This window comes from Nerophis lumbriciformis, linkage group LG38 (assembly GCF_033978685.3).
Source record: "Nerophis lumbriciformis linkage group LG38, RoL_Nlum_v2.1, whole genome shotgun sequence".
NCBI classification, from domain to species: Eukaryota; Metazoa; Chordata; class Actinopteri; order Syngnathiformes; family Syngnathidae; genus Nerophis; species Nerophis lumbriciformis.
In genome coordinates, this window is record NC_084585.2 from 24,460,449 (window position 1) to 24,483,998 (window position 23,550).

A 23,550-nucleotide genomic window follows, 5' to 3' on the forward strand; every position below is an offset into this window, starting at 1 on the left:
GAAAAAGTAAAATCCAATTGCATTAACATTGGCAAAGGAGGCGCTGACGAGAAAGAAGCAGACCGAGGGACAGAAGGGTGTGTGTGTGTGTGTGTGTGTGCGAGTGTGTGTGTGTGTGTGTGTGTGTGTGTGTGTGTGTGTGTGTGTGTGTGTGTGCTTTAGAAAAGGCACCTCTGAATGAGAGGTAGCTCAGTGTGCTGGGCATCTTCTTCTGGAAAAGTCCGGTCTCATCACAATTAAAACTTGCTGTGGTACGAAAGCCTGCTTCATCGATTCTTCCATATTATGCGCGCCATGAATGTACTCCTCGCAAATAGTCTTTATTTTTAACTCCACAGCGATTCCCCCTTCCTTCCACACTGGTCTGTTGTCTTTTTGGGACTCTTATTGAGTTAGCAGAATGGACAAAACTTGTCAAAATGGGAAAAAACACAGAAAAGGCAGACACGCCGAAGCACTGAGAAGTGACTAGTAGTGTACAAAAGTGCTGCACCTTGCTTTTTGCCTGCAGGTGGGACACAAAATGAATGAATGAATGAAAAGAGGCATATTTGTCTCGATCCAAAAGTCCGTAAATGACAAAGTTTGAAAATAGAGGGATTCGTAAATCGAGGTTGCACTGTTTTTATGATGGCCGCTTACGTCACACATGGAGATGTTATTAATATTTACTACTGTACAGCTCTTGCACCAATGATCAGGTAATTAGATGCATTTTAACGACACAACTACGTCTTTTCCATTAATGTTTAACCGAGTGATTCCTCCTCAGGTGACACGATAACGAACCAGCAGGTGCTTTTATTGTGGAGGCGGTAGCCATTTAAGTTTTTTTAAACCATTGAAGTTCTTTCAAAGTGAACCCATTCATCATTTTTTCTAAGCAAATGTGCACACAAATGGGACAATTCAATAATGACACAGATTGCGTTGGGCTTGTGTCGTCATGGGAACGTAGAAACACTTTCCATATCTGGCAACCTTTGCTCGGGTTGGACCCCACAGCGAATAAAAGCAGCAAAGTTCTTCCACGCTTCATTGTGTCACTCAGGCAGGACTTTGCACTGCCAGTCTTAGCACTCGCAACATAACATGAGTTTATGCTGCATTTGAAATAGTCTACAAGGGAGGATTACCAACTTCAAGTAGTTCAACACAAAAGGTAAGAAGACGCTTAACTCATATTGTTTGGTTTCTTACCAGCTTTAAATGTTAAATCGATTAATTTAACGAAGTGATGGTATGATAATAATAATCTTATTTTGTGTCACTTGTTTTTCAAGGTAAGACAATTTTATGTGACATAATTCTTGTCTATTAGTGATCATTCAATCACACCCTAACTTGTTCATATTTACACTAACAATATTTTTTTTTTGCTTACATTCTGTCATTCAGTCCGTTCACTTCCTGTGTGAAAAACAGGATGTTGAAAAAAAAAATCAATAGGCAAATGAATACATTTAAAAAAAATGTAAGATAAACATAAGTGCATATATATTTAAATACATTAAATCCATGTTTATCCTCATAGAAAAAAGAGTGACTATTTTGTCCTTTCAGTAAGTTTTTGCTGTATTTTGGCTGTATTTATTTTGATACTCCATCATAAATTATTTTTCTATAAAGATTTTTTTCATGTAAATTACAAATGTTTAATGTCCAATCTTTTCTCAGGTAACAGTACATTAAAATCCATTAAAAAAACTATTTGGATTCTATTTTCTTTACTTTCTTTGTTAAAAACCTTAACCATATCCAAGGTTGGGTTGGGGCGGCAGCAACCTAAGCAGAGAAGTCCACACTCCCAACTTCCCCTGCCACTTTGTCCATCTTTTCCCGAGGGGTCCCGAGGCGTTCCCACTTTGCTCAAATCACTCAATACACTTTAGCCTTAAACGAAAATACCAAACATGTAAAGTTTAATTGTATTTTAACCCTTTGAAGGCCTTTAGATAAAATGATGTCACAGTACAATTCGTAAAAATATGCATAAGTTATTCTACTAATTTAGACCTGTGACATGATCTGATCAAAAGACATTCAAAAGGGTCAAAATGTAAAAAAATATATATATTACATGTTTAATATACAGTACAGGCCAAATGTTTGGACACACCTTCTCATTAAATGTGTTTTCTTTATTTTCATGACTATTTACATTGTAGATTGTCACTGAAGGCATCAAAACTATGAATGAACACATGTGGAATTATGTACTTAACAAAAAAAAGGTGAAATGACTGAAAACATGTTTTATATTCTAGTTTCTTCAAAATAGCCACCCTTTGCTCTGATTACTGCTTACCTCCACTCTGTAATTTTCTTTATTTTATATTCTAGTGTCTTCAAAATAGCCACCCTTTGCACATTCTTGGCATTGTCTCAATGAGCTTCAAGAGGTAGTCACCTGAAATGGTTCTCACTTCACAGGTGTGCTTGAAGCTCATCGAGAGAATGCCAAGAGTGTGCAAAGTGGGGCTATTTTGAAGACACTAGAATATAAAATAAAGAAAATGAACACATGAATGAGAAGGTGTGTCCAAACTTTTGCCCTGTACTGCGTTTGGTTAGGACTGATGTTTATTGAGACATATGAGCAAGAAAAGTAAACAAAAAATGATTTCAAAATGTTTTTTTACATCCTTTAAAAATTAAAGAAGTAAATTTGAAAGTTTACAAAAAATATATTTTTTTAAACTTATAATTATGAATTATTTTCCAAATGTCTCTGTTTCATGCTTAACTGTTAAATTCTGAAGAAAAATGTATTAATGTATTTTTAAACACAAAAGCTTAATGTTGAATATTTAACTAGTGTACTCGAGCAAACTAGCCTCTTTCTTCATTCCATTAGATTTAGCTGATGTGTACACAAAACATGTTAGGGTTGTTTTATAATAAGCTAAAGTATAACCAATAAAGTCCTGCTGGTGTTAGTAAGAGTGCTTCAATGTCATGTGACCCAGCAGGTGAGGATGGACAGGACTGATGACACCAACAGTTACACAGGATCCATCCAGTCCAAGTATGTGTGTTACTCTCAGTATTCTATTGTACCTAGTACACACTGTACACACATTGCTAGTACCTTGTTTGTATGTGTCGTGACAGCGGCTACTCGGCCTCGGACGAGGTGTCGTCACAGCTGTCGTCGCAGGTGTCATGTATGTCAAGGCCCAGTGCAAAGTCAATATATTGTAAGTAAACGTGATGTCACATGACTTTCATGACAAATAAGTTATATTTATTTATTATTTATTTACTGTATATTCATTTATTTTTTTCCTATTAATCTTCATATGTCTTACTCTCATGGTTCATTATATTTATTTACCAACGTTCCTCAGATGAGCTATCTGCCTCAGGAGTTATCGGCCGTGCTTATAATAGTGGGGGATATGGGTCACCGGGGTGTTTTTGTAACTTTGTAAAGCACTTTGCAGTGCATTTCTTTTATGTATGAAAAGTGCTTTATAAATAAAGTTTGATTGATTGATTAATAATAACCATTGTTATGTCTGAACAGTGCGAAGGAAGGAGTACGCCGCCTCCATGAACAAGACCATCATCTATTTCCATTACAGAGTGGAGGTAAGACACTGTCATGGAGTGGTGTGTGCTCATACTTGCCAACCTTGAGACCTCCGATTTCGGGAGGTGGGGGGTGGGGGGCGTGGTTGGGGGCGGGGTCGTGGTTAAGTGGGGAGGAGTATATTTACAGCTAGAATTCAACAAGTCAAGTATTTCATATATATATATAAGAAGTACTTGACTTTCAGTGAATTCTAGCTATATATATATATATATATATATATATATATATATATATATATATATATATATATATATATATATATATATATATATATATGTCTTAATAAGGTTATCCAAAAAATAGTGCTCGATACCGTAGTAGAGCGCAATATATGTATGTGTGGGAAAAAAAATCACAAGACTATTTCATCTCTACAGGCCTGTTTCATGAGGGGGGGTACCCTCAATCATCAGGAGAATCTACCTACTAATAAAAGTCTCAATCAATCAATCAAAACACACAGAATCATCATACTGTGATTATATGCATCAAGTATTCATTCAAGGCTAAGGCAAAATATCGAGATATATATCGTGTATCGCAATAGGGCCTTAAAATATCGCATCAGGAGAATCTCCTGATGATTGAGGGTACCCCCCCATCATGAAACAGGCCTGTAGAGATGAAATAGTCTTGTGATTTTTTTTCCCACACATACATATATATATATATATATATATATATATATATATATATATATATATATATATATATATATATATATATATATATATATATATATATATATATATACATATATATATATAAACAAAATAAATACTTGAATTTCAGTGTTCATTTATTTACACATGTACACACACATAACACTCATTTACTCATTGTTGAGTTCAGGGTTGAATTGTCCATCCTTGTTCTATTCTCTGTCACTATTTTTCTAACCATGCTGAACACCCTCTCTGATGATGCATTGCTGTGTGGCACGCACAAAAGTGCTCCCTCCCTAGCATGGCTCAATCTTTGCTTCCTGAGGAAGATCTTCACTGCCAAGCACTTGGTACTCCACTACTTCTTCCCGGAGGCTATCCAGGTCCAATCGCAGCTGCGGCTTGGAACTTACAAGCGTATTTCTTCATCTTACTCGTCGTCGGCGTCGCCATGGCTGTACCTTCCTCGTTCCTTGTTGTGTGCGCAGTTGTGCACTGCACTCTCTAGATGTAGATGTTATTGTCACATATGCATGTACAGTAGATGGCAGTATTGTCCTGTTTAAGAGTGTCACAATTAGGGATGTCCCGATCCGATATTTGGATCGGATGGGCCGCCGATATTTGCAAAAAAATGCGTATTGGCAAGGCATGGGAAAATGCCAATCCAGATCCAGTTAAAAAAAAAACCTCTGCTCCGTGTTTTCCAACGCACCTATTTAAATAGTACATTCCACTTTTCTGCTGCTCCCTATAATTTCCGTTCCGCATTTTCCAGCACACCTTCAACACATCCACAGGTCTGTGGATTCTAACGCAGTTGCTTTTAGCTGCTGGCATTACACGACAGGCTCTTCTCACTCTTTTCTGTGTCTGTGCTTCTCACAGACAGCAAGCGCACCTTCTTACACACGTCACATACTGTCATGTCATACGTCACATACTGTCACGTCATACGTCACATACTTATAAGCCCTCCCCGAGCAGAGAGGTAGCAGCATGGCTAACATTAGCTGTGATGCTAGCGCAGCCGTGTGACCAACGTTCTCTCTAAGGTGCGCGCTTGTGCAATTGCGCACTGTTTAAACGCCCTCTGCGCATAGCAAATCTATGCCACGCACAAAATCAAATAAAAAAATAAGCGCATAACAATTTTCGACACACCGACACGACAGAGAAAACAGTTTTCGTCATCATTGTTCAAATATTATAACGTCTGTCGAGACGCTTATCTCCGTTCGGTGCCACACGCCCACACCATCAAAATGCAGAGGCAAAAATTTCCAGATCAACACCGTATGAAAAAATTAGTGATTTTTTTAGTTGTGATTTCCTTCTCTGCATGAAAGTTTAAAAGTAGCATATATTAATGCAGTATGAAGAAGAATGTTTTAATGTAGACATGCAAGCCTTAAAAGAAAATGTTGAAAATCAAGACTACATTTCCTGCAAATGGATGCATTTATACCCTATATTTTAACTTTAGATTTATTCTCATATCAAACTCTTTTGGCTGTCTTTTTGACACTTACATCCGGCGCCCCCCTCCACACCCTGGATTATAAATAATGTAAATAATTCAATGTGATTATCTTGTGTGATGATAGTATATATCTGATAGTATATATCTGTATCATGAATCAATTTAAGTGGACCCCGACTTAAACAAGTTGAAAAACTTATTCGGGTGTTACCATTTAGTGGTCAATTGTACGGAATATGTACTTCACTGTGCAACCTACTAATAAAAGTCTCAATCAATCAATCAAAACACACAGAATCATCATACTGTGATTATATGCATCAAGTATTCATTCAAGGCTAAGGCAAAATATCGAGATATATATCGTGTATCGCAATAGGGCCTTAAAATATCGCAATATTAAAAAAAGGCCATATCGCCCAGCCCTTGTTTCAATGATGCCATTTCTGTTTGGCATGTATAATTTTGTCTATTTTGTGTTTATCCTTGAATAAACAGGTCAGTTTCTTGTTACCAACCATTGTGTATTATTCAAACTCACCTAATTCAGCTGGCTAGTTGTTATCAAGAGTACTAAAACCCTTGTCAACATGATTCTGACAACTAAGTAGGCTAAATAACTTTAAACTTTAATACATGCTCGGATAGGCCATTATCGGTCAGTATCGGTATCGGATCGGAAGTGCAAAAACAATATCGGTATCGGATCGGAAGTGCAAAAACCTGGATTGGGACATCCCTAGTCACAATATTGCTGTTTACGGCAGACGAACTGCTTTACGGTAGACAAAAACGTGACTGCTGTTGTTGTGTGTTGTTACCGCGCTGGTAGGACGTTGATGAAACTGCCTAACAATAAACCCACATAAGAAACCAAGAATTTGCCCTCGATCATTCTACAGTTACAACGTGATTGGGCAGGCACGCTGTTTATATTGTGGGAAAGCGGACGTGAAAACAGGCTGTCCTCACTCAGGTCCGCATGGAGCTGGAGGGGGCGTGGCTTCCAGCTCCGCCTGAATTTCGGGAGATTTTCGGGAGAAAATTTGTCCCGGGAGGTTTTCGGGAGAGGCGCTGAATTTCGGGAGTCTCACGGAAAATCCGGGAGGGTTAGCAAGTATGTGTGTGCTGCTGAGTGCTGTTCTAACGTTGTGCTCGGTTGTGTCAGCATCTACTCACATGCGAGCTGGATGGCGAGGAGCTGGGATGCCTCGCCGACTGCGTGGAGCGCCTCAGTCTACTCGACAAGATGGGCCGAGTGTGGGGTCAGAACATGCTGCTGGAGGTCAATGGGCCAGATCTGCTGCTCTCAGACAAAGAGAGCAAGGTCAGTGACATCAGCTGGAATGTGGAATCAGCTGTGGAGGAGTATATGTGTGATGGGTACTGTTCATATTTCAACCTATACGGTACCAATTACCCAGTGGTGGGCCAGCAAGGCCTTCTGTGCCAGCCTAACATAACCAGAAATCATGATCATAATTAAAGATTAAAGTGATGTTTTATTTACTTTCCCTAAATATCTAAAAGTATTCATATTCTCTTCATGTCATATTATGCTCCTTCCAATGCTGTAGTTTTTAGGTTAGAGTTTGTATCCAATCAGAATTCAGCTAGCTTATGTTGCCATGCTGTACCAAATCTGCCCGGAGCCTTCAGAGTCAACAATTCGGGCGTCTGTGCACTGTAAGTGAACGGACACATATAGTTGATAGACAGTTGCGATAGCCAATCAGATCACGAGTTGTTGTCAGTAAGGCCTTCTAGATGGCCTGAGGCTGTGATTGGATACTCACTTGGGAGTCCCAAGAGAGTATCCAACCACAAGTTGCAAAAACAGGAAGTGGCACCGGAACCATATGAGCCATAGAAAGCCACATAAAACTCACCGGTACAATAACCACAAATATAAAGTGTTTGTCCTACACCTAGTAATCCGCTGTGGACAGACGAAGCCAAACAATGCAAGTTTAGCGAGTGGTGCATGCTCCCGCGAAGGAAATTCATTTTTGGCAGGCAATCACATTTTGGCACAACACCGGCGGCAAAAAGGTTTGCTCGCCACTTTCACACGCATCAACCGACTACGACCGTACCACTGGCTTATACGGCGTCGGATGGGTGCTACAAATTGTGAGTTCAAATATTTTATTTCTTTATTTTTTCACGTTTCATTTGTTTTATACAATTATTTTAATTTTGACAGTACCACGTAATATATGTTTTAATTGATGAAGCTGTTAAGAACTGATCAAGGGGGTGACCGATCATAAAAAGCAGTTAACAGTGAAGGGTCTAGGATAAGTGAACACCATTCTCCTCACGTCGAGAATGGCCTTGACTGTGAACGCCTAGTGGCCATCAATAAGCCTGGGAGGTGGAGGAGGCACCTCTGGAGGACTCAAGGGACTGGAGGACACAGGCTTGAGTAGGGAGACGTGGAAAGAGGGATGAATCTTGAGAGAGTCCGGAAGGCGTAGTCGAACAGCTGAGGGATTGATGACTCGCTCAATGGGTTAAGGCCCAATAAATCGTGGCTGCAGTTTCTAAGAGACCACCTGGAGAGGTAAATCACGAGATGACAGCCATACCTTCTGACCGGGCCTGTAATCCGGTGCTGTGCTGCGGTGGCGGTTAGTGAGACGCTGGTTGCGCTCCGAGGTGCGTGACAGTGCAGACCGGGTATTCTGCCAGGCTTGCCGTGCGCGGTGCAGGTGGGCAGCCACCGATGGGATGCCGAACTCTGATTCCAGGGAAGGAAAAGCGGGAGGTTGGTACCCGTAGGCGGAGTGAAATGGAGACATACATGTAGCAGAGCTGACGAGTGTATTGTGAGCATACTCAATCCAAAGTAGACCAAGTGCCCAGGATGCCGGCTGCTGGTGGCAAACGCAGCGGATGGCAGCCTCCAGATCCTGATTGGTGCGCTCAGTCTGACCGTTTGTCTGCGGGTGGTATCCAGAAGAAAAGCTCGGCGATGCTCCCAACGACTTGCAGAAAGCCTTCCAAACCGCAGAAGAAAATTGTGGCCCTCTGTCCGAGACCACATCCACCGGGATTCCATGCAGCCGGAACACGTGGCGTACTAGCAAGTCTGCAGTCTCGAGTGCCGAGGGCAACTTGGGAAGTGGGATGAAATGGGCCATCTTGGAAAAGCGGTCCACCAAAGTCAATATAACGGTGTTGCCCTTAGATGGTGGAAGTCCTGTGACAAAGTCCAACGCCACATGGGACCACAGGCGGGAGGGGATGGGAAGTGGCCGCAGAAGACCAGCTGGTGCCCGATGTGAAGCCTTATTGCGGGCACAGGTGGAACAGGCAGATACAAACTCAGTAACGTCAGCCCTGAAAGTTGGCCACCAGAAGCGCTGGGCTAGGAGGAAAGCAGTACCGGTAATGCCTGGGTGGCATGCGACCTTGGAGCTGTGGGCCCAGTTCAAGACTTCTGGACGGAGTTCTGGGATTACGAATAAGTTCCCCTGAGGACAGTTCTTGGGAGAGGGAACGTTCTTGAGTCCTTCTGTCACGCGACCCTCGATGTCCCACTGTAGCGCTCCCAGCACTTGTGGTGGAGGGATGATGGTCTCGGTCTTGACCTCTTCCTCGGGGCAGGCGTACATCCTAGACAAGGCGTCTGGTTTACCATTCTGGGAGCCAGGTCGGAAGGTCATGGTAAAGTTGAATCGGGCGAAGAATAGCGCCCACCTAGCTTGTCTTGGGTTGAGCCGTTGAGCAGTGCGAATGTAGGCCAGATTTTTATGGTCCGTGAACACCACAAATGGTGTCTCCGAGCCCTCCAGCCATTGCCTCCATTCTTGCAGCGCCAAGACAACGGCGAGTAGTTCTCTATTGCCAATGTCATAGTTGCGTTCTGCTGCAGTCAGGTGGCGTGAGAAGAAGGCACAGGGGTGCAGCCTCTGGTCGGAGGTGGAGCGCTGGGAGAGAACAGCTCCCACGCCGGAGTCAGATACGTCAATCTCGACAAAAAATTGAGAGGAAATGTTAGGGTGGACAAGAACTGGTGCAGAAGTAAACAACAACTTAAGTTTATCAAAGGAAGTCTGTGTCTCTGAGGTCCACAAAAAGCGAAGCTTAGTGGAAGTAAGTCTAGTTAATGGTTCAGCTACCTGACTAAAATTACGGACAAAACGGCTATAAAAATTTGCAAAACCTAGAAACCTTTGTAAGTGTTTTCTAGAAGTGGGTGTGGGCCAATCAACCACCGACTTGATCTTCGCGGGATCCGCTCAGAGTTGACCCCTCTCCACAATAAAACACAAGAACGGAACAGACTCAGAGTGAAACACGCACTTTTCGGCCTTGACATAAAGTCGATTGTCGAGAAGGCGTTGGAGAACTAGGCGAACATGTTGGACGTGAAGTTCGGGAGTAGGCGAGAAATCGAGGATATCGTCCAAGTAGACGACCACAAATCGGTCGAGCATGAGGCTTTGAAAAACGGCCGGCGCATTGGTGAGGCCAAAAGGCATGACCAGGTTTCAACGTGTCCAAGTGGTGTGTTAAATGTGGTCTTCCATTCATCTCCTTGCTTAATTCTGACTAAGTGATATGCGTTGCGGAGGTCCAGCTTGGTGAAGTGTCTAGCAGTGTGTAGGGGGTTAAAAGCAGAGTTGAGAAGCGGGAGAGGATATTTATTTTTAACAGTAATCATGTTCAGGGCACGGTAATCAATACAAGGACGGAGTGTCTTATCCTTCTTTTCCACAAAAAAAAAACCGGCGTCTAGAGGAGAGTTGGAGGGACGGATGAGACCAGAAGCGAGCGAAGTGGTGATATAGTCCTCTAGTGACTCTTTCATGTTTCGAAATGTTATAAAGACGGGACTTGTCGTGTTACTGAATTACATGCATGAGTCCAGCTGTACTTTATAACGTGGATACTTTTATTAGCTCAATCACAACAAGTGTCTCGCTCTGTAACTCACTCCCACTCTGTCTCCCGCTCCGTCGCCCCTCGTGATGTCATAGCCTGTCGACTCTGTAGTTCTCCCATAATACAATCACACCACAGGACTAAGGGAGTGTGGCACCAGGGAGGAGATTAATACAACAATCATAGGGACGGTGTGGAGGTAACAACAATGTGCGGTCCTTGCTGAAGACCTCTTTAAGGTCGTGGTAAGCAGTAGGCACAACTGACAAATCAATTACTTCCTGGGTTACGACACCTGTGGGCCCTGTGCAAGGGCATGCGGACCACAGACAGTGAATATGACAAAAAAAAAAACAGTTAATGATAGTAGTCTTGACCCAGTCAATATGGGGATTATGTTTAGCTAGCCAGGTAAGCCCGAGCACAACAGGAGCTGAACGAGAGGGAATGACGAGAAAATTGATTGACTCAAAATGGTTACCAGATAATTTAAGAGATAACGGCTGAGTCTGATGAGTAACACTCGCCAGGTGGCCTCCGTCGAGGCATCGGACTACTCTAGGTCTGTGTAATTTGGCAACGGGTATGAAAAAACGTCTAATAAGTGACTCATCGATAAAATTGTCATCAGAACCAGAGTCAATTAGAGCCCTAATGTCCAAACTCTGATCCTTATCCCAGGCGAGCATGCCCGTGAGTTGAAGCCTTGATAGTGTCTGACCTGTAGATGGCAGTAGAGGAGCCGGATCGGTCGATGGAGGATGTGCAGCTGGGGTGCGGCGAGTACGTGGGGCTTGAGTGCGACGAGGAGGAGAAGCTAGAGTACGACGAGGAGGTGAAGCTTGAGTGCGACGGCGGGCAGGACGATGAGGACAGTGGGTGACGCGATGCTCAGCTTCTGCGCAATATAGACAAAGCTGAAGTCAAAGGCGACGATCCCTCTCAGTTTGAGTGAGACGATACCCTTCAAGCTGCATGGGTTCATCATCCTGTGATATCGGCCCAGCATCGACAATGGGTATCGGTGCAGACGTAGCTTGATGAGCTCCATGGCCACTCCCACTATACGTCGAGGTGCGAAGTCCTTGCCGTCGGAATTTCTCTCTCTCCCAGTCAACGAGGCGATTCTCAATTTCCACCGCCAAAGCGACGAGCTTGTCGAGGCTGTCGGGAGTCTTGAGCGGGATCATCTTTTTCCGGACTCGATCGGCCAGGCCGAGGGAGAAGACGTCCACCAATGCGGAAGTGGGCCATCCGCTTTCAGCAGCCAGCCTTCTAAATTCAATGGTGAAGTCTGTGACGCTGCCCTTGCTGCAGACAGCAAGGGCAGCGTCTCGGTGTCGACCAAGCGAGTCCGTGTGAACCCTGAAACGAGCCTGCTTTTGGTTGACCCCCGTGATGCCGTGGCGGCCAGCATGGACTTCCAGGGCTCGCTGGGAAGAAACATTACATTGACCAACTTGTGTTGTCCTGGCATTTCGCGTTGAAAAATGTTCTTCATGGCTTTGGAAAAAGCGGCGTACGAGGCACACACAAGAGATTGACGTCCCCATTCTGTGGTGGCCCAGGCGGACGCCCGGCCACTCATGTGGGACATGACGAAAGCCACGCGAGCTCTTTCAGAGTAAAAGGAAGTGGGTAATAGTTCAAAATAGATTTCACACTGGGTGAGGAAGGGCCGCACGTCACCTGACTCGCCGGAGAAACGCTCAGGCTTGGAGAGTGGTGGACAAGAAGCAGGAGGAGTGTCGTTAGGCAACGGAACATCTGCGGAACGTGGATGTATCTGATGGACTGCTGGGTCGGCCGTAGGGGGAGACATCGCCTGCAGCGCGGTGAGTGCACTTCCCAGCTGTCTCCCCAATGCGTCAAGGTGGGCGTCTTGGCGTTCCGCCATGGCGTTGACGCAAGTCCCAAGAACGCCAAATTGTTCCTCCTGTTGTCCAAGTCAATTGGCCTGTTGTTGCAACGCCCTCTTTACCGGGTCGGTCTCTGCGAGGTCCATGATAATGGCCCGTTATTATGTTAAGAACTGATCAAGGGGGTGACCCCGGGATGCAGAGACGGGAGGCAAGGTTGAATAACAAAAAGGGAAAAATTTAATAAGTCCAAAAAAGTATAACAAAAGGCGGTGGGGCAGAAGTGCACACCATGAAATACCAACAAAAACAGGTTCCTCAGTGGTTGAAAAGCCAGGGCGTACTAAGCAGAGCATAAGTGAAGTGAAGTGAATTATATTTATATGGCGCTTTTCTCTAGTGACTCAAAGCGCTTTACATAGTGAAAACCCAATATCTAAGTTACATTTAAACCAGTGTGGGTGGCACTGGGAGCAGGTGGGTAAAGTGTCTTGCCCAAGGACACAACGGCAGTGACTAGGATGGCGGAAGCGGGGATCGAACCTGCAACACTCAGGTTGATGGCACGGCCACTCTACCAACCGAGCTATACCGCCCCATAAAGTCCTCTTTAACTCAAGGAGGCTAGGAAACAAACACAAAGAGGTTAGGAATTACAGGACTAAGGAGAGGCAACGTACCAGGACTGACGAGGCAAAGCAGGCGCATGCACTTGCGGAGTTCAGGAATCAATAACCGGCAAGGTCAAGCTGTAAGTGACGAGCCTAAATACTGGCGGGCTAATTGCGAGCATTGTGCCTCAAGGTCCGCCCCTCGCCGAGGACGAATCACTAAAAACACAGGTGCAGACAAAGGAGAAGGCAGGAACACACTAAAACACAACAGAAGCGGGTTTATTGAATGTAAAATGCGCCGAAAAATAGACCCTTTTGTACAGTTGAGGGGATCCAATGCGCAGTAGTGTGCAAGTGGGTTCCTGTATAGTATCTCCAGCCGTGTCCATGTTGTGACATCAATTATGGTATTTTAAGATACCAATACTCAACGATACAATAATTTTGTGTGTATTAATAAATATGAATTGTTTTTGATAATAAAATATATTATATTGCAACATTTAAAAAATGGCTAAGTATGATAACTGCTGTCCAGTTGTCACATCTTCTTTTATTATTACATTTCTGGTCTCATTTGCAAGTACAGTGGAACCTCCATCTACAAACTTTACTGGTTCTTGAACATAAATTGAAGTGTTCCCTCTCTCGTCTAAGTCTAATTCCACAGCGATTTCCTCCTTCTTTCCAGGCTTGTTTGCATACTTTTTAGGGCCCATATTGAGTAAGCAAAATACCGCAGACAAAACTTGGTGAATTGCGAAAAAAGAAGCACTGAGAAGTGGCGACCAAAAAATGGACCGCGTAAACAGGATGTGACGTAAGGGGCTCCGCTTGATGGCATTCTCTCGATGAGCTTTAAGAAGACCTGTGAAGTGAAAACCATTTGAGGTGACTAGCTCTTGAAGCTCATCAAGAGAATGCCAAGAGTGTGCAAAGCAATAATCAGAGCAAAGGGTGGCTATTTTGAAGAAACTAGAATATATAACATGTTTTCAGTTATTTCACCTTTTGTTGTTAAGTACATAACTCCACATGGGTTCATTCATAGTTTTGATGCCTTCAGTGACAATCTACAATGTAAATAGTCATGAAAATAAAGAAAACCCATTGAATGAGAAGGTGTGTCCAAATGTTTGGCCTGTACTGTATGTATACTTTAGTATTGCAACTTTTGCAGTATTGCAACTTTCCTGCAATAATACGTCTTTATTCCCATAAATATGCATTTTTGTCCTCCAAATATTATGACTTCTTGTCAAATCTTTGTGTTATGTTGAATAAACAGGAGGTGCTGGAGACCATCAATCTGCATGACGTCATGCAGCTGAAGGCTATATTGGACACTTCGGCATCCAACTCGCTGCTGGCGTTGACGGTCAAAGTCAGCAGGAAACCCAACGCCAGCGTCTACCTGTTCCACTGTGAGGACGTCAGAGTGAGAAGACCCCTTATAGAACGTTTCTTTACTGTTGCGTCGTGAGCACCATAACGACATGTGTTTTCCTTCATGGTTTACAGGCTGACTATGTCCAAAAGGGTCTCTCCCAAGCTCGCTTACGGTAGGAACAATAAACCACGTAAACCTTCTGAGTACACTTTGGATCGGAATTGATTTTGATGTTTTTGGACAGCAGTGCGTCACATGAAGGAGTGCACAGAGCAAGTAAGGTGGAAACCACAGAAAAAGCCGCGCAGTGGGCGCCGCCTGATTATAATGGTAAAAATGGGACTATTTAGGAGCCGCATCAACAATAACAGTATGTGCTTACATGTGGTTTGGTTGCCCGTGTAGATGATAGCGTGTCTGACACTGACTTGGTTACGCCTCAGAAGGATGATGATTATGAGAAGGAGGGGGTGTCCACCAAAGCAGAACCTTCACATCCTCCACGCCCATACACAGAGTTGGACAGAAATGTGGTATGAAGCACGGGAAAAGATGCAGGATTATTATTTATGAACGAACTGAAACCCTGGAAAACATACACACAAAAAGATAATTAGTGCATTCTTATTCAACAGGACGTCCTGAATCGTATCGTTACTGACATTGAGATATTCATGGGTAAAGTGGCTGCAATAGTAAGCAAAAACGGAAAGAAAAAAAATTGGAAAAGAAAAAAAGACAAAGGTAGTATCTCTATAAGAACAATTGTTTATAATTGTTGTATACTAAAAATATTAATCAAAACCTGTCCTCTGTGTTGTGTGTCAGCCATGGCTGGTATGCCCCCTGCTGGAGAGTTTGCAGCATGTCTTCATAAGGTCAAATGTGGCTTCAATCTTCTGGTTTGTGTGACTTGTCATTATTCACATTAAAAATACTGTAGGGGTGTCCCGATCCAATATTGATCCAATATCAGCAAAAAAGAAAAACAAGTATCAGATTTTATTGGCTTGCGTCTGAAATCTCCGATACAAGCAACCCTGCAGCGTGTTTACTTGTGCAAAGCTGGAGAGGCAGTTAACATCTAAACGTCCTCCTATAAGCACTCAAGGCTGATTTTTTCTTATATTTCAGTCAGGTAATTTACAAAATCAATCAATCAATCAATCAATGTTTATTTATATAGCCCTAAATCACATGTGTCTCAAAGGGCTGCACAAGCCACAACGACATCCTCAGCACAGAGCCCACATAAGGGCAAGGAAAACTCACCCCAGTGGGACGTTGATGTGAATGACTATGAGAAACCTTGGAGAGGACCGCATGTGGGTAACCCCCACCCCTCTAGAGGAGACCGAAAGCAACGGATGTCGAGTGGGTCTGACATAATATTAAAAGGTAAACATGGTCGGCTATCGGCTACTAGGAGCTAGCAGCTACACAACAGCTAAGCACACAAGCTACTGTAGACATATGTAGACGTAATAAGTGTCCTTAATTGAACAATATTGCAGTCTAAAACAGCATATTTTTCAATATTAACATTTATCAAATAATTATAGTTGCATATTAATTACACATACAAAGTCTTCAAGGCAGAAGCGTATTAGAAAGTATCCAGTAACAAACGTGTCCGCATCATTCAACTTACTGCGTCATGATCTTAACTTCAACTTCTGTTTAAATCATTTCAATTGATGAAGCATGGGCTGTATCAGATCAAATCAACATCTGCATCGGCCAATATCAAAGGCTCCAATATCGTTGTCGTATCGGAAGTGTAAAAAGTTGTATCAGGACACCCCTACCGAAGTATTCACAGCGCTTCACTTTTTCCTTTTTTTTTGTTGCAAAACAGACTACACACAATACCCCATAATGACAATGTAAAAAGATTTTTAAAAATTTGTTTGCTAATTTATTAACAATAAAAAAAAAATCACATGTACATAAGTATTTACAGACTTTGACTTTGTTGATGCACATTTGGCAGCAATTACAGCCTTAAGTATTTTTTCATACAATGCCAGAAGCTTGGCACACCTATCTTTGGGCAGCTTCACCTATTCCTCTTTGCAGCATCTCTCAAGCTCCATCAGATTGGATGGGAAGCGTTGGTTTTCATCCAGGATGTCTCTGTACATTGCTGCATTCATCATAGTCTAGTCAGGGAGGTGACCAAGAACCTGATGGTCACTCTGAGCTACAGCATCCGGCCTGTATGCAAGAGTGGCCAGACGGAAGTCGTTTCTTAGTATAAAAAAAAAGTTTGCCAAAATGCACCTGAAAGACTCAGACCATGAGAAGCAACATTTTCTGGTCTGATGAGAAAAAACTTGAACTTTTTGGTGAAACCAGGCACCACTCATCACCAGGCCAATACCAGCATGGTGGTGGCAGCATAATGCAGTAGGGATGTTTTAGCGGCAATAACTGGGAGGCTCGTCAGGATAGAGAGAAAGATGAATGCAGCAATGTACAGAGACATCCAAGATTTAAAAAAAAAAAAAACCTAAACAATGCTTCTCATCCAACCTGATGGAGGTTGAGAGGTGCTGCAAAGAGCAATGGGCAAAACTAGATGTCATTTTTTTGTTTTTATTATTTAATAAAGGTGCAAAATAAAAATAAAAAACATTTTACATTGACATTGACATTATTATGTCTGTAGAATTTTGAGGACAAAAATTAACTGTTTCCATTTTGGAATAAAGCTGTAACAAAACAAAATGTGGAAAAAGTGAGTGTTGTGAATACTTTCCGGATGCACTGCACCTAAAACCTTCCCTTTGTGTTCCTGCATCTACATTCATTCTCTGTGTCGTCATGTCACCAGGTGGAGCTCAAGGGAAAGATTCGGAATCCAGATGTCTCTGAATTTGTCCACTCCCTATTCTCTGTGTTAGGTTTTGTACGTCACCACAAATATCACACCTTGTGCTTTTTCGTTAGTACAAATATTGCAAACTTACATGCAAAATGCAACATTTACTGAACCGGACACACCAGAAAGTCTCAGGAAACGCACAGGAAGTCAGCCATTTTAGTCCATATGTAGGATACACACTTCAGCTAACTTGTCTTTTTCTTTTTCATTTGTCCAACTGGAACCAAATTTCAACCGCCTCTCCGAGACAAATAGTCGATGCTAACTTCTGAGGCATTTCCATTTTGTTCTTAGCATGGTGGCAAAGTTTATCTTGCTACAAAAAACCAAACCCCCAATAACTAAGAAACATTTTATGTGTGATGAAAGTCCAATGTAATTTTCCTTAATTAGTCGCATGCTGCATAAAAGCAATTCACATCAGAACTATATGATTTTAATGAACACTTTTGTAAGTGCCATGATCTTTCAGCAATGTTAAAAACAAAGAAATAATTACCTAGAATTGGAGGGTTTTGTTATATTGTATCCTATTCCATCCTCAGCTTGTGCGTCACTGCTCTGAGGAGCTGCCTCCAAGCATTGTAGCTCCTCTGCTGACTCCTCAGTGTATCTGTCTCATGAGCGAGGAGGCCACTGCAGGGGAGGACCAGCTGTGGCAGTCTTTGGGGGACGCCTGGAACATCCCCAGGTGGGACACTCTGCACTCGCTTCTACCACATCACCAACAGAACTGATCATTATAAATATATGATCAGGAAAATATCAGACATTTTTGGGGCATGTTTACTTAAAATTACAAGTATTTCTTCCTGGTATTCCGACTTTATTCCCGTAAGGTTACTATTTTATTTATTTTAAAGCTTTAGCCTTGTTCTTACATGGTTAAAAAAAAAAATTTAAATACAACTTTTTCATAATATTTCTCTAAACATTGCGACTTATTGTAATATTCTGCTTTTATTCTGATAAAATTACAATGTTTCATTCTTTGTAATTTTACATCTTTACTCAATTTTTTTTGTGAAAAATATGGCTTTGTTGCTCAGATGGTGCTACGGATTGCCGCCCCTTTTTTTACTACTTTTTTTACTACTTTTTTTTGTTTCTTGTGTTGAACAAAGTGAACACAGTCTAACAAGTCAAATTCCTTGTGTATCAAACATACTTCGCCGCCCATAAACGTGTCATAAACCAGCAATAAATTACAAAACGTTTTAAAAACTTTTTTATTGGTATTTTATGTTTTGTGGCCCTCTTGTCAAAAATAACTTTTTGATGGAAAAATGCATGATATCCAACTTTAAAAATAAGTTGCAGAGTGGAATATTTGAGGCTACGTAATTATAGCCTTAAATATATCAATAGTTCATGACAACATTGATTTTGATACAGTAGGCAGGGTACACTCTGGACAAGTCGCCACCTCATCACAGGGCCAACACAGATAGACAGGCAACATTCACACTCACATTCACACACTAGGGCCAATTTAGTGTTGCCAATCAACCTATCCCCAGGTGCATGAGTCCAACTAGAATAGGTTCCAGCACCCCCACGAACCCGAGAGGGACAAGCTGTAGAAAATGGATGGATAGACAAAAATATTATTTTATTGAGTTTAGAGATGTCCGATAATATCAGACTGCAGATATTATCGGCCGATAAATGCTTTAAAATGTAATATCGGAAATTATCGGTTTCAAAAAGTAAAATTTATGACTTTTTAAAATGCTGCTGTACGGAGCGGTACACGGACCTAGGGAGAAATACAGAGCAGTAGCGTCTCACAGTCAGCAGCCCCTCCCCCATCCCCTCTCCCACACACAACACAGGAGTTGCAGCACGACTGCAGCATGAGAAGTCTACTGGCGATGCTTGATGACCTCATCAAACCGCCGCGAGCGGAGCATAAAACAACAAGAGTGTGTTGTTGCCGGTGCTGTAGCCTGGCTAACAAGCCAGCTCGCTCGGTGACTGACTAACGACATGGTTTGGGATTATTTTAAAGTGTCCCTGACGGATAAAAAACTAGCAATTTGCAATGACTGCAAAAAGTTGGTTATGCGAGGAGGAACCAAGACGTCTTCCTTTAATACGAGCAATTTGATCTCCCACCTCTTCAAGAATCATAAGGAGATACATGATGAATACAAGCGGAAGATGGATGAAAAGCAAACAGCGAAAAAAAGTAGTACCACACAGTTGTCGCTTAAAGACTCCGCCGAGAAAAAACAAAAATACAACAAAAACCACCCCTGTCTCAACGTGTCATGTCTGTGATCATGTTTTATTTAGTTATGTTTTGCTTGGTTTTTGGACACTTTTTAGTTATTGTCTTCACTCCCTTGCTTTGTCACCATAGTAACCACTAGTTTCACCTGGTTCACATCCTCATGTCACGCACCTGTCTCACGTTTTCACATTTTGAGTCACGCACCTGTTTTCACTAATCAGGTCACCAGTATTTAAGTTTGTTGTTGCCAGGCAGTCGGCCTGGTGACGTTATCATATCTATCTATCCATCCATGCTACTGCTACCCATGATATTCATGTCAACTATAGTTCATGCTTCATGCCATGCCACAGTAAGTGTTTTTGTATTTCATGTTTGGCGTTTTTGCCTTTGTGCAAGTTTTTGTTTCATTAGCCAAGTTTTTGTACTTCCGCCTTGTGCGCGCTTTTTGTTTGTTCTTTTTGTTAGTGTTAAAATAAAAAATGTACTCACATTCACGCCTTGCCCGCGCCAACTTTCCTTTGCATTCCGGGAAAACACAACCCAAGGACCACGTCATGACAGAATGTCACCAGCATAGTTTTTTCGCAAGAATCTGCAGTAGCATGGATGGATAGATAGATATGATAATGTCGCCAGGCCGACTGCCTGGCAACAACAAGCTTAAATACTGGTGACATGATTAGTGAAAACAGGTGCTTGACTCAAAATGTGAAAACGTGAGACAGGTGCGTGACATGAGGATGTGAACCAGGTGAAACTAATGGTTACTATGGTGACAAAGCAAGGGAGTGAAGACAAGAACTAAAAAGTGTCCAAAAACCAAGCAAAACATAACTAAACAAAACATGATCACAGACATGACACAACGCAGCATTTCAGAAGCTCTGACTGACTGGTAGGCCACTTCAAGCACTCACCACTAGCTTGCAGCACATTTGTGTTACTCATACAAATACGTTAGAGCAGGGCAGATTGAGCCCAGTTTATAATTTCCTGTTATACAGTATGCCAGGCAGTCTTGCACTAAAGGAGGGCTATGTTATTGTTTACTTTATGACTCTAGTATACTCTGGACTGAAGCTGTGTGCCTTCATTGTTTTTGTAGCTGTTGTTCTCGGCATGTTTAAAAAAAATAAAAAAAATAATGCACTTTGTGAAAGTCAAAGTATACAGTACTTTCCCTAGTTGTAGTGGGTCTCAGGGAGAGCATGTCCCAAATTCCAAGCTGCTGTTTTGAAGCATGTTAAAAAAAAAATGCACTTTGTGACTTCAATAATAAATATGGAAGTGTCATGTTGGCATTTTTTTCCATAACTTGAGTTGTTTTTTTTGGAAAACCTTGTTACATTGTGTAATACATTCAGCGGGCATCACAACAAAATTAGGCATAATAATGTGTTAATTCCACGACTGTATATATCGGTATCAGTTGATATCGGAATCGGTAATTAAGAGTTGGACAATATCGGAATATCGGCAAAAAAGCCATATCGGACATCTCTAATTGAGTTCTCTGTGTATGTATGTGTGTGTGTGTATATATATATATATATATATATATATATATATATATATATATATATATATATATATATATATATATATATATTGAGTCCGAGTGGACCATGTTCCGCACCTCTATTGTCGAGGCGGCTGATTGGAGCTGTGGCCGCAAGGTAGTTGGTGCCTGTCGTGGCGGTAATCCTAGAACCCGTTGGTGGACACCGGCGGTGAGGGATGCCGTCAAGCTGAAGAAGGAGTCCTATCGGGTTCTTTTGGCTCATGGGACTCCTGAGGCAGCGGACAGGTACCAACAGGCCAAGCGGTGTGCGGCTTCAGCGGTCGCGGAGGCAAAAACTCGGACATGGGAGGAGTTCGGGGAAGCCATGGAAAACGACTTCCGGACGGCTTCGAAGCGATTCTGGACCACCATCCGCCGCCTCAGGAAGGGGAAGCAGTGCACTACCAACACCGTGTATGGTGCGGATGGTGTTCTGCTGACCTCGACTGCGGAAGTTGTGGATCGGTGGAGGGAATACTTCGAAGACCTCCTCAATCCCACCAACACGTCTTCCTATGAGGAAGCAGTGCCTGGGGAATCTGTGGTGGGCTCTCCTATTTCTGGGGCTGAGGTTGCTGAGGTTGTTAAAAAGCTCCTCGGTGGCAAGGCCCCGGGGGTGGATGAGATCCGCCCGGAGTTCCTTAAGGCTCTGGATGCTGTGGGGCTGTCTTGGTTGACAAGACTCTGCAGCATCGCGTGGACATCGGGGGCAGTACCTTTGGATTGGCAGACCGGGGTGGTGGTTCCTCTAGTTAAAAAGGGGAACCGGAGGGTGTGTTCTAACTATCGTGGGATCACACTCCTCAGCCTTCCCGGTAAGGTCTATTCAGGTGTACTGGAGAGGAGGCTACGCCGGATAGTCGAACCTCGGATTCAGGAGGAACAGTGTGGTTTTCGTCCTGGTCGTGGAACTGTGGACCAGCTCTATACTCTCGGCAGGGTCCTTGAGGGTGCATGGGAGTTTGCCCAACCAGTCTACATGTGCTTTGTGGACTTGGAGAAGGCATTCGACCGTGTCCCTCGGGAAGTCCTGTGGGGAGTGCTCAGAGAATATGGGGTTTCGGACTGTCTGATTGTGGCGGTCCGCTCCCTGTATGATCAGTGTCAGAGCTTGGTTCGCATTGCCGGCAGTAAGTCGGACACGTTTCCGGTGAGGGTTGGACTCCGCCAAGGCTGCCCTTTGTCACCGATTCTGTTCATAACTTTTATGGACAGAATTTCTAGGCGCAGTCAAGGCGTTGAGGGGATTCGGTTTGGTGGCTGCAGGATTAGGTCTCTGCTTTTTGCAGATGATGTGGTCCTGATGGCTTCGTCTAGCCAGGATCTTCAGCTCTCACTGGATCGGTTCGCAGCTGAGTGTGAAGCGACTGGGATGAGAATCAGCACCTCCAAGTCCGAGTCCATGGTTCTCGCCCGGAAAAGGGTGGAGTGCCATCTCCGGGTTGGGGAGGAGATCTTGCCCCAAGTGGAGGAGTTGAAGTACCTCGGAGTCTTGTTCACGAGTGAGGGAAGAGTGGATCGTGAGATCGACAGGCGGATCGGTGCGGCGTCTTCGGTAATGCGGACGTTGTATCGATCCGTTGTGGTGAAGAAGGAGCTGAGCCGGAAGGCAAAGCTCTCAATTTACCGGTCGATCTACATTCCCATCCTCACCTATGGTCATGAGCTTTGGGTTATGACCGAAAGGACAAGATCACGGGTACAAGCGGCCGAAATGAGTTTCCTCCGCCGGGTGGCGGGGCTCTCCCTTAGAGATAGGGTGAGAAGCTCTGTCATCCGGGGAGAGCTCAAAGTAAAGCCGCTGCTCCTCCACATCGAGAGGAGCCAGATAAGGTGGTTCGGGCATCTAGTCAGGATGCCACCCGAGCGCCTCCGTAGGGAGTTGTTTAGGGCACGTCCGACCGGTAGGAGGCCACGAGGAAGACCCAGGACACGTTGGGAAGACTATGTCTCCCGGCTGGCCTGGGAACGCCTCGGGATCCCCCGGGAGGAGCTGGACGAAGTGGCTGGGGAGAGGGAAGTCTGGGCTTCCCTGCTTAGGTTGCTGCCCCCGCGACCCGACCTCGGATAAGAGGAAGAAGATGGATGGATGGATGGATGGATATATATATATATATATATATATATATATACACATATAATGGTCATTCCACCGAATTAAAGCAAAGGGCTGTCCCTTAACCAAAGTATTCAAACATGCATGTGTACTTACTTTATGTTATGATTTGTTTAAACCCAGGGCATTAATTAAGATAGTGATAAGATAGATGAATACAAAATCATCTTTTATAGGGTACTTTCTATTAAGAAGTAGCTGTTCCCAATCGTGACCCCAAAATTTTAATTTATGAAAATACCATT

The 23,550-nt window shown here is 43.3% G+C and overlaps 1 protein-coding gene across 1 annotated transcript in view; it reads left to right on the plus strand.

The window, feature by feature from the left end:
• Positions 1-762: 762 nt before the first annotated feature.
• The window catches only part of eps8l3a (EPS8 signaling adaptor L3a), a 41,023-nt gene continuing 18,235 nt past the window's right edge, over positions 763-23,550 (plus strand). The window contains exons 1-13 of the mRNA XM_061932334.2: positions 763-1,162; positions 2,973-3,028; positions 3,115-3,200; positions 3,530-3,594; positions 6,915-7,073; positions 14,401-14,550; positions 14,634-14,674; positions 14,747-14,832; positions 14,908-15,035; positions 15,138-15,246; positions 15,331-15,404; positions 17,339-17,413; positions 17,935-18,080. Coding sequence (XP_061788318.2) covers positions 2,979-3,028; positions 3,115-3,200; positions 3,530-3,594; positions 6,915-7,073; positions 14,401-14,550; positions 14,634-14,674; positions 14,747-14,832; positions 14,908-15,035; positions 15,138-15,246; positions 15,331-15,404; positions 17,339-17,413; positions 17,935-18,080 — 1,169 coding nt within the window. The 5' untranslated portion in view covers positions 763-1,162; positions 2,973-2,978. The remainder of the gene's footprint in view (positions 1,163-2,972; positions 3,029-3,114; positions 3,201-3,529; positions 3,595-6,914; positions 7,074-14,400; positions 14,551-14,633; positions 14,675-14,746; positions 14,833-14,907; positions 15,036-15,137; positions 15,247-15,330; positions 15,405-17,338; positions 17,414-17,934; positions 18,081-23,550) is intronic.